This window comes from Bos indicus x Bos taurus, chromosome 14 (genome assembly GCF_003369695.1).
Source record: "Bos indicus x Bos taurus breed Angus x Brahman F1 hybrid chromosome 14, Bos_hybrid_MaternalHap_v2.0, whole genome shotgun sequence".
Lineage (NCBI taxonomy): Eukaryota > Metazoa > Chordata > Mammalia > Artiodactyla > Bovidae > Bos > Bos indicus x Bos taurus.
Window position 1 is genome coordinate 76,429,280 of NC_040089.1, and position 15,698 is coordinate 76,444,977.

Sequence of the window (15,698 nt, forward strand, 5' to 3'; positions counted from 1 at the left end):
CATCATGGTCAACAAGAGTCCGAAATGCAGTACTTGGATGCAATCTCAAAAACGACAGAATGATCTCTGTTCGTTTCCAAGGCAAACCACTCAGTGTCACGGTAATCCAAGCCTATGCCCCAACCAGTAACACTGAAGAAGATGAAGCTGAACGGTTCTATGAAGACCTACAAGACCTTTTAGAACTAACACCCAAAAAAGATGTCCTTTTCATTATAGGGGACTGGAATGCAAAAGTAGGAAGTCAAGAAACACCTGGAGTAACAGGGAAATTTGGCCTTGGAGTATGTAATGAAGCAGGGCAAAGGCTAATAGAGTTTTGCCAAGAAAACACACTGGTCATAACAAACACTCTCTTCCAACAACACAGGAGAAGACGCTACACATGGACATCATCAGATGGTCAACACCAAAATCAGACTGATTTTATTCTTCACAGTCAAAGATGGAGAAAAGGAAAGATATAAGCATCTGAATGCAGAGTTCCAAAGAATAGAAAGAAGAGATAAGAAAGCCTTCCTCAGCGATCAATGCAAAGAAATAGAGGAAAACAACAGAATGGGAAAGACTAGAGATCTCTTCAAGAAAATTAGAGATACCAAGGGAACATTTCATGCAAAGATGGGCACAATAAAGGACAGAAATGGTATGGACCTAATAGAAGCAGAAGATATTAAGAAGAGGTGGGAAGAATACACAGAAGAACTGAACAAAAAAGATCTTCATGACCAAGATAAGCACAATGGTGTGATCACTCACCTAGAGCCAGACATCTTGGAATGTGAAGTCAAGTGGGCCTTAGAAAGCATCACTATGAACAAAGCTAGTGGAGGTGATGGAATTCCAGTTGAGCTATTTCAAATCCTGAAAGATGATGCTGTGAAAGTGCTGCACTCAATATGCCAGCAAATTTGGAAAACTCAGCAGTGGCCACAGGACTGGAAAAGGTCAGTTTTCATTCCAATCCCAAAGAAAGGCAATGCCAAAGAATGCTCAAACTACCGCACAATTGCACTCATCTCACACTTTAGTAAAGTAATGCTCAAGCTTCTCCAAGCCAGGCTTCAGCAATATGTGAACCATGAACTTCCTGATGTTCAAGCTGGTTTTAGAAAAGGCAGAGGAACCAGAGATCAAATTGCCAACATCTGCTGGATCATGGGAAAAGGAAAAGAGTTCCAGAAAAACATCTATTTCTGCTTTATTGACTATGCCAAAGCCTTTGGCTGTGTGGATCACAGTAAACTGTGGAAAATTCTGAAAGAGATGGGAATACCAGACCACCTTACCTGCCTCTTGAGAAACCTATCTGCAGGTGAGGAAGCAACAGTTAGAACTGGACATGGAACAACAGACTGGTTCCAAATAGGAAAGTCAAGGTACATCAAGGCTGTATATTATCACCCTGCTTATTTAACTTATATGCAGAGTACCTCATGAGAAACGCTGGGCTGGAAGAAGCACAAGCTGGAATCAAGATTGCTGGGAGAAATATCAATAACCTCAGATATGCAGATGATACCACCCTTATGGCAGAAAGTGAAGAGGAACTAAAAAGCCTCTTGATGAAAGTGAAAGAGGAGAGTGAAAAAGTTGGCTTAAAGCTCAACATTCAGAAAACAAGGATCATGGCATCTGGTCCCATTACTTCATGGCTAATAGATGGGGAAACAATGGAAACAGAGTCAGACTTTATTTTTTGGGGCTCCAAAATCACCACAGATGGTGATTGCAGCCATGAAATTAAAAGACACTTATTTGTTGGAAGGAAAGTTATGACCAACCTAGATAGCATATTAAAAAGCAGAGCTATTACTTGGCCAACAAAGGTCCATCTAGTCAAGGCTATGGTTTTTCCAGTGGTCATGTATGGATGTGAGAGTCAGATTGTGAAGAAAGCTGAGTGCCGAAGAATTGACGCTTTTGAAGTGTGGTGTTGGAGAAGACTCTTGAGAGTCCCTTGGACTGCAAGGAGATCCAACCAGTCCATCCTAAAGGAGATCAGTCCTGGGTGTTCATTGGAAGGACTGATGTTGAAGCTGAAGCTCCAATACTTTGGCCATCTGATGGGGAGAGCTGACTCATTGGAAAAGATCCTGATGCTGGGAGGGATTGGAGGCAGGAGGAGAAGGGGACGACAGAGGATGAGATGGCTGGATGGCATCACCGACTCAATGGACATGAGTTTGAGTCAACTCCGGGAGTTGGTGGACAGGGAGGCCTGGCGTGCTGTGATTCATGGGGTCATAAAGAGTCAGACACAACTGAGCAACTGAACTGAACTAACTATATCTAATTTGAGATGGAATCCCACAAAGGAGTATATTCAGGAGTTAAGAACCATTGTGGACCATCTTGAAGAGTGGCTAACACAGATGTCTAATAATCATTTCAAATATAAATGTACAAATATACCCTCCTGATCTTCCTTCCAAAATCTGTATCTCCCAGAGTCTTTATCTCAAGTAATGTCAGCTGTTTGGGCCAAAACATTTGGAGAAATCTTTGCCTTTGTCAGATCCCACCTCATCTGGTCCAGGGTGTTGGCTAATTCTATCAACTCTGCCTTCAAATTACGTCTGGCTTCTGACTATTTTCCAGCCTAGTCCAAGTCACCACAATTTCTTTCTAGATTACAGTAAATCCTAGTAACTGCTTCCTTACCAGCTCCCCTAGTCTGTTTTCAAAACTGTCAGAAGAATCTAATTAAAATGTAAATTAGACTGTGTCGTGTGTGTGTGTGTGTGTGTGTGTGTGTGTGTGTGTGCTCAGTCATGTCCAACTCTTTGCAACCCAATGAACTGCAGCCCACAAGGGGTCCTCTGTCCATGGAATTTTCCAGGCGATAATACTGGAGCAGGTTGCCATTTCCTACTCCAGGGGATCTTCCTGACCCAGAGGTAGAACCTGCATCTTCCCCATTGTCAAACAGATTCTTTACCACTGAGACACCTGGAAAGCCTGTGTCACATACAATCATACAAAGAAAAAAAGGGAAAACACTTACAATGGTTTATGAGGTCCTACATTACTTGGTCCCCATCTCTTCTCTGACCTTATCTCTTCTTAATACTCTCCTCCTTGCTCATTCAATTTAGAGTGCTAGTTAGTTAGTTTTAATCACACAGTTGTGTTGACTCTTTAGGACTTCTGGACTCTACCACACGAGGCTCCTCTGTCATGGAATTCTCCAGGCAAGAATACTGGAATGGGTTGTCATTTCCTCTTCCAGGGGATCTTCCTGACTCAGGGATCAAACCTGGGTCTTCTGCATTGCAGGCAGATTCTTTACCATCTGAGCCACCAGGGAAGCCCTTATGTTCAGAGAAAATGTCGCTTGACTTCCTAATTCAGGCCTTTGCACTTTCATTTCCCCCCACATGATATGCTCTGCCCCCATATATCTTCAATGACTCATTCCCCCTTCTCACTCAGTGATTTCTTCTGTGGCCACCAACCTATTTAAAACTGTAATGCCTACAAAGAAGCATACCTATACCCCTTCCTGCTTATCTTCCTTTTCAGCATTTAGCACTGTCTCATATCTTTGGAGAAGGCAATGGCCACCCACTCCAGTATTCTTGCCTGGAGAATCCCATGGTCAGAGGAGCCAGGTGGGCTATAGTCCATGGGGTTGCAAAGAGTCAGACACGACTGAGCGACTAACACACACATTATATCTTTTATTATCTATCATATCTTTTATCTTGTTTACTATCTCTTCCCAGCTGAAACATATACTCCACTAAGAATTACTCATTCAGCCTAGAAGAATATCAGGCATACTATGCTGCTTCTAAGTTGCTTCAGTCGTGTCCGACTCTGTGCGACTGCATAGATGGCAGCCCACCAGGCTCCCCTGTCCCTGGGATTCTCCAGGCAAGAACACTGGAGTGGGTTGCCATTTCCTTCTCCAGTGCATGAAAGTGAAAAGTGAAAGGGAAGTCACTCAGTCGTGTCTGACTCTTGGTGACCCCATGGACTGTAGCCCACCAGGTTCCTCCATCCATGGGATTTTCCAGGCAAGAGTACTGGAGTGGGGTGCCATTGACTTCTCCCAGGCATACTATAGCAGAGCAAAATATATTTGTTTAAGGAGTGAAGAAATTGTGTCAGGCCCTATTATATGCAAAAATCTGACACATCATTGAGGTTACAGTATAGTGAAGGCACATATTATTGATTCTTATCACTGTTATCTTTAAAATTTATTCCAGATTGACAAATAATCACAAATATATAAAATAAATTATGAAATGTGCTTAGAGTCATAAAGAAAATGAAAATATACTAAGGGGAATCAAGAAAATTTTCTCTGAGGAAGTAACATTTGGACAGAGAGTTGAAAGATGAATAGGAATTACCTAGGTAAGGAATAGTGGAGTGTGATCAGGGGACAGGGGAGGGTGACAAGGAAGTAAATAGAATGGGAAGGAATCCTGACAGAAAAAATATCACAGAGGGAAATCTGAGGCTCACGGGAGGTAAGCAAAGATACTGTCCCTGGAGCCAAGAGAGAAATATCACAGACTTGAGGAGACTAAAGAAACAGGACTTAAACACAACAAGTAATCAGGATTTTATCTGAGTTGGGGAAAATTGTTACTATGAAGGAAAGCATTGGGACAATAAGCATACCTTGTATATTAAACAATAATATTCTGTCAACTTTGATTTCCTGAATTTGATCATTGTACTGGGACTAAACTGCAACGCAGGAGACACCAGTTTGATTCCTGGGTGGGGAAGATCTGCTGGTGAAGGGATAAGCTACCCACTCCAGTATTATTGAGCTTCCCTGGTAGCTCAGATGGTAAAGAGTCTGCCTGTAATGTGGGTGACCTGGGTTCGATCCCTGGGTTGGGAAGATCCCCTGGAGAAGGGAAAGGCTACCCACTCCAGTATTCTGGCCTGGGGAATTCCATGGACTGTATAGTCTATGAGGTTGCAAAGAGTCAGAAACAACTGAGCGACCTTCACTTCACTAGGACTAAATAAGAGAATGTCCTTGTTTCTGGGCTTGAAGAGTCATGATATGTGTAATCTACTCTTAACAAGTTCAATAATAGAAAATAATAACAGGAATAAAATATACATGTTATATGTATGATACTTAAAGATAATGTGACAAAATGTTAATCATGGATGAATTTAGGTGAAGAAAATATGAGATTTCTTGCAACTTTTCTAAGGATCTAAAAATAATGGATGGCAAAGAATATATCAGATTTCTTGCAACTTTTCTAAGGATCTAGATTTTTTTTTTCAAAATAAAAAATTTAATTAAAATTTTAACTCTGGTTTAAATATCAGAAAGTCAATCTCAGGATTATGATGCCATTCAGTGGTAAAAACCTATTATTCAGCAATATTGAGAAAGCTACCAGTAGAAATTTTTTTTAAAGAGAAAGTAAATTGTGAAAAGGACCTGTATATCTTTTACAAAATGCTTTAAAAATAAACACAATAGGGATATCACTGATATAATCCTGAAGAAATGTGGTTGATCAACCGGTGGAAGGAGAAATCCCATAGACGAAGCTTTGAACTTGTTGTTGGAAGACATGAATTCAACTCTTCTACCAATATTTACTGGTCTTTCCTGATGGCTCCATGATAAACAATCCGCCTGCCAATGCAGGAGACACAGGAGATGGGCGTTGGATCCTTGGGTTGGGAAAATCCCCTAGAGGGGGGAAATGGCAACCCACTCCAGTATTCTTGCCTGAAAAACCTCATGGACAGGGGAGCCTGGCGGGTTACAGTCCATGGGGTCGCAAAGAGTTGGACAGGACTGAGCAATGACCAATCAATACTTACCAGCTATGTATCCTTGAATAATAAAACTCTTTAAGCTATAGTTCACTTGTTTATTAATTTTGGATACCACTTCACAATGTAGTTGGGAAGATCAAATGAAATGAAAGTGTGTGTTAATTCACTACATAGTATTAAGAGTACTATATAAGTGTAACCTAATTAAAAAACAAAACTGTAACTATCTTCCCTTATTGGCCATAAAAATTTTTCATGTAATCCATTTACTAGGTTTTCAGCCTGTATTTTCTCTCACATCAACTCTGAGGTAGGTTCAAAACCTCTTCTTTCCCTTCAAAAGAATTCTAGTCCAGTGAGAAGCAAGGCCCACAGTACTGAATACTTTGAGGGTAAGCCAGGGGTTTCATACCATACAATCCAAAGCATATAACAGCTGTCAACCTTCTGCCCAAAGGCTTCCTCTTTCTAGTCCTTCTTACTGCATCAGTTTTGGCAGGTCATTGTTTATTCGGCTAAGCCCCTTGTTAGGTGAAGATTGTGGACTTGTAGTTGCAACATGCGGGATCAGTTCCCTCACCAGGGATGGAACCCAGGCCCTCTAAGTTGAAAGTATGGAGTCTTAGCCACTGGACCAGGAGGGAAGTCCCTAGGCTGGTCATTGTCTCTGACTTCTCTCTGACATCCTCCTCCTCCTTCATTCTTTCCTTTACATAGAATAGTTTAATCCTCCCAAGCATTTATTTCCTTAACGGACCCTCCAGTACCAGCATTCTCCCCACCTCTGGAGGCAGCAGAGAATTTTTTTTTTTTTTTTAAAGCATTTTGTATTTGCATACATAAATTACTCTTGAGAGTCCCTTGGACTGCAAGGAGATCCAACCAGTCCATTCTGAAGGAGATCAGCCCTGGGATTTCTTTGGAAGGAATGATGCTAAAGCTGAAACTCCAGTACTTTGGCCACCTCATGCGAAGAGTTGACTCATTGGAAAAGACTCTGATGCTGGGAGGGATTGGGGGCAGGAGGAGAAGGGGACGACAGAGGATGAGATGGTTGGATGGCATCACTGACTCGATGGACGTGAGTCTCAGTGAAGTCCGGGAGTTGGTGATGGACAGGGAGGCCTGGCGTGCTGCGATTCATGGGGTCACAAAGAGTCGGACACGACTGAGCGACTGATCTGACGTAAATTACGGAATGCTGATCTGCCCTTGTGCCAAAGCCAAGACAAACTCCTAGGATGGGTAGAAGTCTGCAGCCAGAAAGTCGCTATCTTCCGGGCCGCGTCCCAGCGGGCGCAGGGGAGAGTAGCCACTACGTCCCACCTAATGGGGCATTGCCCGCCCGCGGACGTAGTGCGCCGGAAGCTGCCGCGCGGTACCGGAAGCGGGGGTGAAACCGGAAGCGGACGTGAAACCGGAAGTGGGCAGGCGCGACTCCCTCTGGAGAGACGGAACGCCTTTAGCTCTGCCCCGCTCCTTGCGGCTGAAGAGGTGAAAAGTCAGCACTGAGAGTTATACGACATGGCGCTAGCCGTGCGCTTTTGGTGCCTTTTCCCTGTGGGACGTAGCGCCGCCTGGGGACTTAGACTTCCGGCAGGTGCTGCCGGCAGCCGGGGGCAGCGCGTTCCTTGGCGACTCGGCGCCTCTGAGGTACCTTCGCTGCCCCAGCTCTCCCGCTTTCCTCCCCTAGCGACCGTTCTCCGGCGGCGCCTTCCTTCTTGAGGCCCGGGGGCCCCGCGTCGCCTTAGGGTGCGTGGGGAGCTGAGGAAGGACCTCAGGGCCGTGCGCCTGGAGCACTCCCGTGACCGCGAGGGATGTAGGTCCTCTCCTTTGCGCAAGCCTGCTTTCCTTTCTGAAAACCGGGGTTGGAGGAGGAGCGAGGGCCCGGGAGAACCTGCTCCTGCCTGTGGGGAGAAAGCCCTTGACCGCCCTGAGATGCTTTTCCCTTTCAGTGATGGCCCGATACAGTGACGGCTCCTGAGGCTGTCAGTCTGTCGTACCTGGGAAAGCTTGCGGTGTGAAAAGAAAATTCCTGCGACTCAGACTTTTTTGCTATGTAGGTTTAAAAAATTATTTTCTAGTTTCTTGCTTCATCTGCATAATGTAAGGAAGGATGTTGGGATAGACTGTCATCCCAGTTTTGGCATTTCTGTTAGACTGATTGGTCTTGGTTTGTGTAATCTGTGAAACAGGGTGGAAGGGCGAGGTTGCGCTTTGGGTATGTATCGTTTGAACTAGAGGCTTCATTATTTTAAACACACATTTTTAATTTCCTGCTATGTTCAGAGTTCTGGGGTGAGGGAGGGATGAATGACCGTAAGGATAGATCCCTTTCCTTGTCAGAGCTTATAGCCACATGAGTTGATGTTTCATGATGTGAACAGAGGAATGGGAGGAGTATTCAGTTCAGTTCAGTCGCTCAGTCCTGCCCGTCTCTTTGCAACACCATGAACCACAGCATGCCAGGCCTCCCTGTCCATCACCAACTCCCAGAGTCCACCCAAACCCATGTCCATCGAGTTGATGATGCCATCCAACGATCCCATCCTCCATTGTCCCCTTCTCCTGCCCTCAATCTTTCCCAGCATCAGGGTCTTTTCCAATGAGTCAGCTCTTCGCATCACGTGGCCAAAGTATTGGAGCTTCAGCTTCAACATCAGTCCTTCCAGTGAACACCCAGGACTGATCTCCTTTAGGATGGATTGGTTGGATCTCTTTGCAGTCCAAGGGAGTCTCAAGAGTCTTCTCCAACACCACAGTTCAAAAGCATCAATTTTTCGACGCTCAGCTTTCTTTATAGTCCAATTCTTACATCCATACATGACCACTGGAAAAACCATAGCCTTGACTAGACAACCCTTGTTGGCAAAGTGATGTCTCTGCTTTTTAATATGTTGTCTAGGTTGGTCATAACTTTCCTTCCAAGGAGTAAGCGTCTTTTAATTTCATGGCTGCAGTCACCATCTGCAGTGATTTTGGAGCCCCCAAAAATAAAGTCTGACACTGGTTCCACTGCTTCCCCATCTATTTCCCATGAAGTGATGGGACCGGATGCCATGATCTTCGTTTTCTGAATGTTGAGCTTTAAGCCAATTTTTTCACTGTCCACTTTCCCTTTCATCAGGAGGTGTATTAAGTATGACATTAGCCTCAAGTTTCCAAATTAGAGCTTTGGGGAGTTAAAAATTCCATTTTAGTGAAATGATCATAGTTTAGATAATAACAGCTAACATTTGTTGAACCATTACTATAACCAGGCATTATATGTTAAATATTACCTGATTTGTTTACTGAAATGTTTCCATGAACCTTATGAATTAAGAACGGCTATATCGTGTCTTTTTGATAATGGCCATCCTAATGGGTGTGAGGTGAGATTTCATTATGGTTTTAATCTGCTTCCCCCCCGGTGATTAGTGATGTTGAGTACCGTTTCATGTACCTGTTGGCTGTCTTTAAATCTTTGGGAAAATGTCTCTTCAGATCCTCTGCTCATTTTTTTTTTAATGCATGATTTTTTGTTTGCTGTTGCATTGTATGAGTTCTTAATATATTTTAGTTGCTAACCCCCTATCAGATATATGATTTGCAAATATTTTTTCCTTTTCACTAGGTTGCTTTTGAAGAAAGTAGGGAAAACCACTAGACCATTCAGGTATGACCTAAATCAAATCCCTTATGATTATACAGTGGAAGTGACAAATAGATTTAAGGGACTAGATCTGATAGATAGAGTGCCTGATGAACTATGGACTGAGGTTCATGACATTGTACAGGAGACAGGGATCAAGACCATCCCCATGGAAAAGAAATGCAAAAAAGCAAAATGGCTGTCTGGGGAGACCTTACAAATGGCTGTGAAAAGAAGAGAAGTGAAAAGCAAAGGAGAAAAGGAAAGATATAAACATCTGAATGCAGAGTTCCAAAGAATAGCAAGAAGAGATAAGAAAGTCTTCCTCAGCGATCAGTGCAAAGAAATAGAGGAAAACAACAGAATGGGAAAGACTAGAGATCTCTTCAAGAAAATTAGAGTTATCAACGGAACATTTCATGCAAAGATGGGCTCGATAAAGGACAGAAATGGTATGGACCTAACAGAAGCAGAAAATACTAAAAAGAGGTGGCAAGAATACACAGAAGAACTGTACAAAAAAGATCTTCACGACCCAGATCATCACAATGGTGTGATCACTGACCTAGAGCCAGATATCCTGGAATGTGAAGTCAAGTGGGCCTTAGAAAGCATCACTATGAACAAAGCTAGTGGAGGTGATGGAATTCCAGTTGAGCTATTTCAAATCCTGAAAGATGATGCTGTGAAAGTGCTGCACTCTATGCCAGCAAATTTGGAAAACTCAGCAGTGGCCATAGGACTGGAAAAGGTCAGTTTTCATTCCAATCCCAAAGAAAGGCAATGCCAAAGAATGCTCAAACTACCGCACAATTGCACTCATCTCACACTTTAGTAAAGTAATGCTCAAGCTTCTCCAAGCCAGGCTTCAGCAATACGTGAACCGTGAACTTGCTGATGTTCAAGCTGGTTTTAGAAAAGGCAGAGGAACCAGAGACCAAATTGCCAACATCTGCTGGATCATCGAAAAAGCAAGAGAGTTCCAGAAAAAACATCTATTTCTGCTTTATTGACTATGCCAAAGCCTTTGACTGTGTGGATCACAATAAACTGTGGAAAATTCTGAAAGAGATGGGAATACCAGACCACCTGACCTGCCTCTTGAGAAATTTGTATGCGGGTCAGGAAGCAACAGAACTAGACATGGAACAACAGACTGGTTCCAAATAGGAAAAGGAGTATGTCAAGGCTGTATATTATCACCCTGCTTATTTAACTTATATGCAGAGTACATCATGAGAAATGCTGGACTGGAGGAAGCACAAGCTGGAATCAAGATTTCCAGGAGAAATATCAATAACCTCACATATGCAGATGACACCACCCTTATGTTAGAAAGTGAAGAGGAACTAAAAAGCCTCTTGATGAAGGTGAAAGAGGAGAGTGAAAAAGTTGGCTTAAAACTCAACGTTCAGAAAATGAAGATCATGGCGTCTGGTCTCATCACTTCATGGGAAATAGATGGGGAAACAGTGGAAACAGTGTCAGACTTTATTTTTTGGGGCTCCAGAATCACTACAGATGGTGACTGCAGCCATGAAATTAAAAGACGCTTACTCCTTGGAAGAAATGTTATGACCAACCTAGGTAGCATATTGAAAAGCAGAGACATTACTTTGCCAACAAAGGTCCATCTAGTCAAGGCTATGGTTTTTCCTGTGGTCATGTATGGATGTGAGAGTTGGACTGTGAAGAAAGCTGAGGGCCAAAGAATTGATGCTTTTGAAGTGTGGTGTTGGAGAAGACTCTTGAGAGTCCCTTGGACTGCAAGGAGATCCAACCAGTCCATTCTGAAGGAGATCAGCCCTGGGATTTCTTTGGAAGGAATGATGCTAAAGCTGAAACTCCAGTACTTTGGCCACCTCATGCGAAGAGTTGACTCATTGGAAAAGACTCTGATGCTGGGGGGGATTGGGGGCAGGAGGAGAAGGGGACGACAGAGGATGAGATGGCTGGATGGCATCACTGACTTGATGGACATGAGTCTCGGTGAACTCCGAGAGTTGGTGATGGACAGGGAGGCCTGGCGTGCTGCGATTCACGGGGTCACAAAGAGTCGGACATGACTCAGTTACCGAACTGAACTGAACTGAGGTTGCCTTTTCATTTTGTTCATTGTTTCCTTAGCTGTGCAGAGGTTGTTTTAGTTTGATGAAATCCCACTTATTATTTTTTTTTTTTTTTGCTTTCGTTGTTTTTGGTGTCAAATTCAGTCATAGCCAAAATCAGTGTCATGGAGCTTATCTTTATGTTTCTAGGCGTTTCATGGTTTCAGGTCTTAAAATGAAGTCTTTAATTCATTTTGAGCTCATTTCTGTGTATGGAGTAAGGAAGTGGTCCAGTTTCATTCTTTTGCATGTGGTTGTCCAGTTTTCTCAACACCATGGAGACTATCCTTTCTCCATTATATATTCTTGACGGTAATTAACTGGCAACATAGGCATGGGGTTATCTCCAGGCTCTCAATTCTGTTTCATTGGTCTATATGTCTGTTTTTTATGTGAATACCATACTAGTTTGATCACTAATTTAGTTTGAAATCAGGAAGCATGATGCCTTTGGTTTGCTCTTTTTTCTCTAGATTGTTTTGACTACTTCGAATTTTTTGTAATTCATACAAATTTTAGGATTGTTTGTTCTATTTCTGTGAAAAACACCATTGGAATTTTGATAGGGATTTTATTAAACCTGCAGATTGCTTTGGGTGGTATGGGCCTTTTAACGATATTAATTCCTCTAAACCATGAACGTGGAATGTGTTTCCAGTACACTCTCTTAAGTTTCTTTCATCAGTCATACTTTTCAGTGTACGGGTCTTTTACTTGCTTGGTTAAGTTTATTATTCCTAGGTATTATTCTCTTTGGTGTAATCATAAATGGGATTGTTTTCTTAATTTCTCTTTTTGATAGTTTTTTATTAGTATATAAAAACAGTATATTCTTGTATATTGATTTTGTATGCTACAACTTTACTGAATGTATATGTTATTTCTAATAGTTTTTTGGTGGAGTCTTTAGGGTTCTCTGTGTGTACTATTATGTCATGTGCAGATACTGACAGTTTTACTTTTTTTTTTTTTTGCCTAATTGTTCTGGCTGGAACTTTCAATACTATACTGAATAAAAGTGGAAAGAGAGGGTATCCTTGTCTTGTTTCTCACGTTAGAGAAAAAACTTCTGAAAACTTCTGACTTAATGATTCATTGTAATGTTGATTATGAGCTTGTTGTTTATGGCTTTTATTTTGTTGAAGTACATTCCCTCTGTTCCCACTTTGTTCAGAATTTTATCTTAAATAGATACTGTATTTTGTCAAATGCTTTTTCTGCATCTATTGATGATTGTACGATTTTTGGCATTCATTTTGTTAATGTAGTATATCAGATTGATTTGCACATGTTACCTTTTTGCATCCTCTAAATAAATCTAACTTGATCTTGGCTTATGATTATTTTAAGGTATTGTTGAATTTCATTTCCTAATTTTGTTGAAGATTCTTGCATTTATGTTCATCAGGAATATGGGCTTGTACTTTTTTTTTTCTTTTAATGTTCTTGTCTGTCTTTGGTATTATGGTAATGCTAGGCTCATAAAAATAGTTTGGCAGTTTCCTTTTCAACTTTTAAAAGAATTTGAGAAGGATTGGTATTCATTCCTTAAATGATAGAATTCACCAGTGAATCCATCTAGTCCTAGGCTGTTCTTTGTTGAGAGGCTTTTGATTACTGACTCAGTTGTCTTAAACGGTCTGTTCAAAAATTTTTTTTATAATACAGTCTTGACAAGTTGTTTGCTAGTAGGAATTGATCTATTTCTTCTGGATTCAAATTGTTGGTGTGTCATTTTCCATAGTAATCTCTTATGGCACTTTGTACTTCTGTTGTATTGGTTATCATCATCAGTTTGCATACAATAATGCAACTTTTTTTTTTTTAACTTTTACAATGCTGTTTGTTTCACTTTGTGAGTCTTATGATTTTGTTAGAGCCCAGAGGGTTGGCCAGGCCTCCTTGGATTCAAGAATTCCAAGACCCACTCCCTTTCTTATCTACTCCCTTTCTTATCTAAAGTGCTGCCTAACTTACTGTGCTTGCAGGCAAGCATGGAATCCGAGCAGTGTCCAGGCAGGTCAGAAGCAGGTCAGAGGTCTGTTTTGCTAATTCTGAAGCCAAAGATAAAAAATACACAAGGTTAAAAAAAAAAAAAATATTCCTAACAATCTATTCAGCCACTCTCTGTCTTTTGATTGGGGAATTTGGTCTATCTAGTTTTAAACTAATTATTGATAGCTGTGGCTCTGACGGGCTTCCCCGGTGGCTCTAGTGGTAAAGAACCTGCCTGCCAGTGCAGGAGATGTTAGAGATATGGGTCAGGAAGATCCCCTGGAGGAGGGCATGGCAACCCACTCCAGTATTCTTGCTTGCAGAATCCTCATTGACCGAGGAGTCTGGGAGGCTGCAGTCTATACGGTCACATAGAGTCAGGCATGACTGAAGTGACTTAGCATGCACACATGCATGGTTCAGACAGTAAAGAATCTGCCTGCAATGCAGGAAACCTGGGTTTGATCCGTGTGTTGGGAGGATCCCCTGGAGAAGGAAATGGCAACCCACTCCAGAATGCTTGCCTAGAGAGTCCCATGGGCCGAATTCCAATAACAAGGCATGCTACAGTCTATGGGATTGTAAAGAGTCAGATGTGACTGAGTGACTAACTCTTTTATTTATTGCTATTTTCTTAATTTTTTTTAGTTGTTTTGTTATTCCTTTGTTTATTCTTTTGTTGTCTTTCTTTGTGATTTATTTTTCAAAATAGAATGCTTATATTCCTTTGTCTTTCTCTTTGGTGTATCTCTTATAGGTTTTTGCTTTGTGGTTACCATGAGGCTTACATAAAACATTTTGGAGCTTTAACAGCCTATTTTAAGTTGATAGTAACTTAGGTTTGAATGTTTTCTAAAGCTGTAAGTTTTTGCTGCTCCCCGCTCGCATGTTTTATGTTTTTGGTATCACAATATATTTCTTTTTATCTTTTGTGTTTGTTAACAAATTATTGTACTTATTGTTACTAGTTTTGTCTTTTAAATTTCATACTAGCTTTATAAGCGATTAACTCATCTTTATGACATTAGATTTTTGAATTTTCGTATAGGTGAGATTTATACTTTCATGTGTTTTCCTGTTATTCATCAGCACTTTTTCGCTTCAGATTAAGTCCCTTTAAGGTTTCTTGTAAGACCATTCTAGTGATGATAAACTTCTTTAGGTTTTACTTGTCTGGAAAACTGAATCTCTGCCTCAATTCTAAAGGGCAACTTTCTGGGTGGAGTGTTCTTATTTGGCAGTTTTTCCCTTCAGCATTTTGAATATATCCTGTCTATTTATCTCCCTTTGGCCTGTAGAGTTTCTGCTGAAGTATCTGCTGATAAATCTTGCAGGGCGGGGTCGGGGAATCCCTTGTGTGTAAAAGGTTGCTTTTCTCTTGCTGCTTTAAGGTCTCCTGCTTGTTGTGTCACTTTTGTTTTCATGTGTCTTGGTGTGGGTCTCTTTGGATTCATCTTTTTTTTTTTTTTTTTGCCTTGGTTTCCTGGATCTGGATACTTGTTTTCTTCTCTAGGTAAAGGAAGTTTTCACCATTTATTCAAATAAGTTTTATGCCCTTCTTCTTTTCCTTCTGGGACACCTACAATACAAAGATTGGTCTGCTTGATGCTGTCCCTTAAGTCCCTTAAGTTATCTTCACTCTTCTGTATTCTTTTTTCCCTTTGTGATTCTCTGATTACATGAGTTCCATTGCTCTGCCTTTGAGTTTGCTAATACCTTCTTTCATTCTTCCAGTCTGCTGTTGAAGCCCTCTGTTGTATTTTTCAATTTAGTTACTGTATTCTTCAGATCTGTGGTTTCTGTTTGCTGCTTTCTTGTATTTTCTTTTCCTTTGTTGAAATTCTGACCTTCATCTGTTTTCCCCCTGAGCTCAGTGAGCATCTTTATGGCTTATTTTGTACACTGTCAGATAAATCCCTGATTTCCATTTCATTAAGGTCTTTTTCTGAGGCCTTATAAGAGAGGATTACAGCTGGTCCTTATCTGTGTGTTTAATTAGCAACCTTCCCTTAGGCCTAGCTTTGAAGATAAACTAATAGGCCTCTGTCACAGAAAGGTTGGAAGTTTGGTCTGTTTTCTCTGTACAGTAAATCCTCTATATATGAGTGAACTCCATTCTGAGAGAACATTCGTTAAGTCCAATTTGTTCCTAAGTCCAACAAAGTTAGCCTAGGTATCTAACTAGC

The 15,698-nt window shown here is 41.4% G+C and overlaps 1 protein-coding gene across 7 annotated transcripts in view; it reads left to right on the forward strand.

Annotated features, from left to right (window-relative positions):
- Positions 1 to 7,182: 7,182 nt before the first annotated feature.
- The window catches only part of RMDN1 (regulator of microtubule dynamics 1), a 36,466-nt gene continuing 27,950 nt past the window's right edge, over positions 7,183 to 15,698 (forward strand). For 2 of the 7 annotated variants that reach the window (XM_027561619.1, XM_027561621.1), the window contains exon 1: positions 7,186 to 7,428. In XM_027561619.1, the coding sequence (XP_027417420.1) occupies positions 7,300 to 7,428 (129 nt within the window). In that variant the 5' untranslated portion in view covers positions 7,186 to 7,299. Of the gene's footprint in view, positions 7,429 to 7,730; positions 7,835 to 15,698 lie in introns of all 7 variants that reach the window. The other 5 variants (XM_027561620.1, XM_027561617.1, XM_027561615.1 and 2 more) reach the window with 5 other exon arrangements.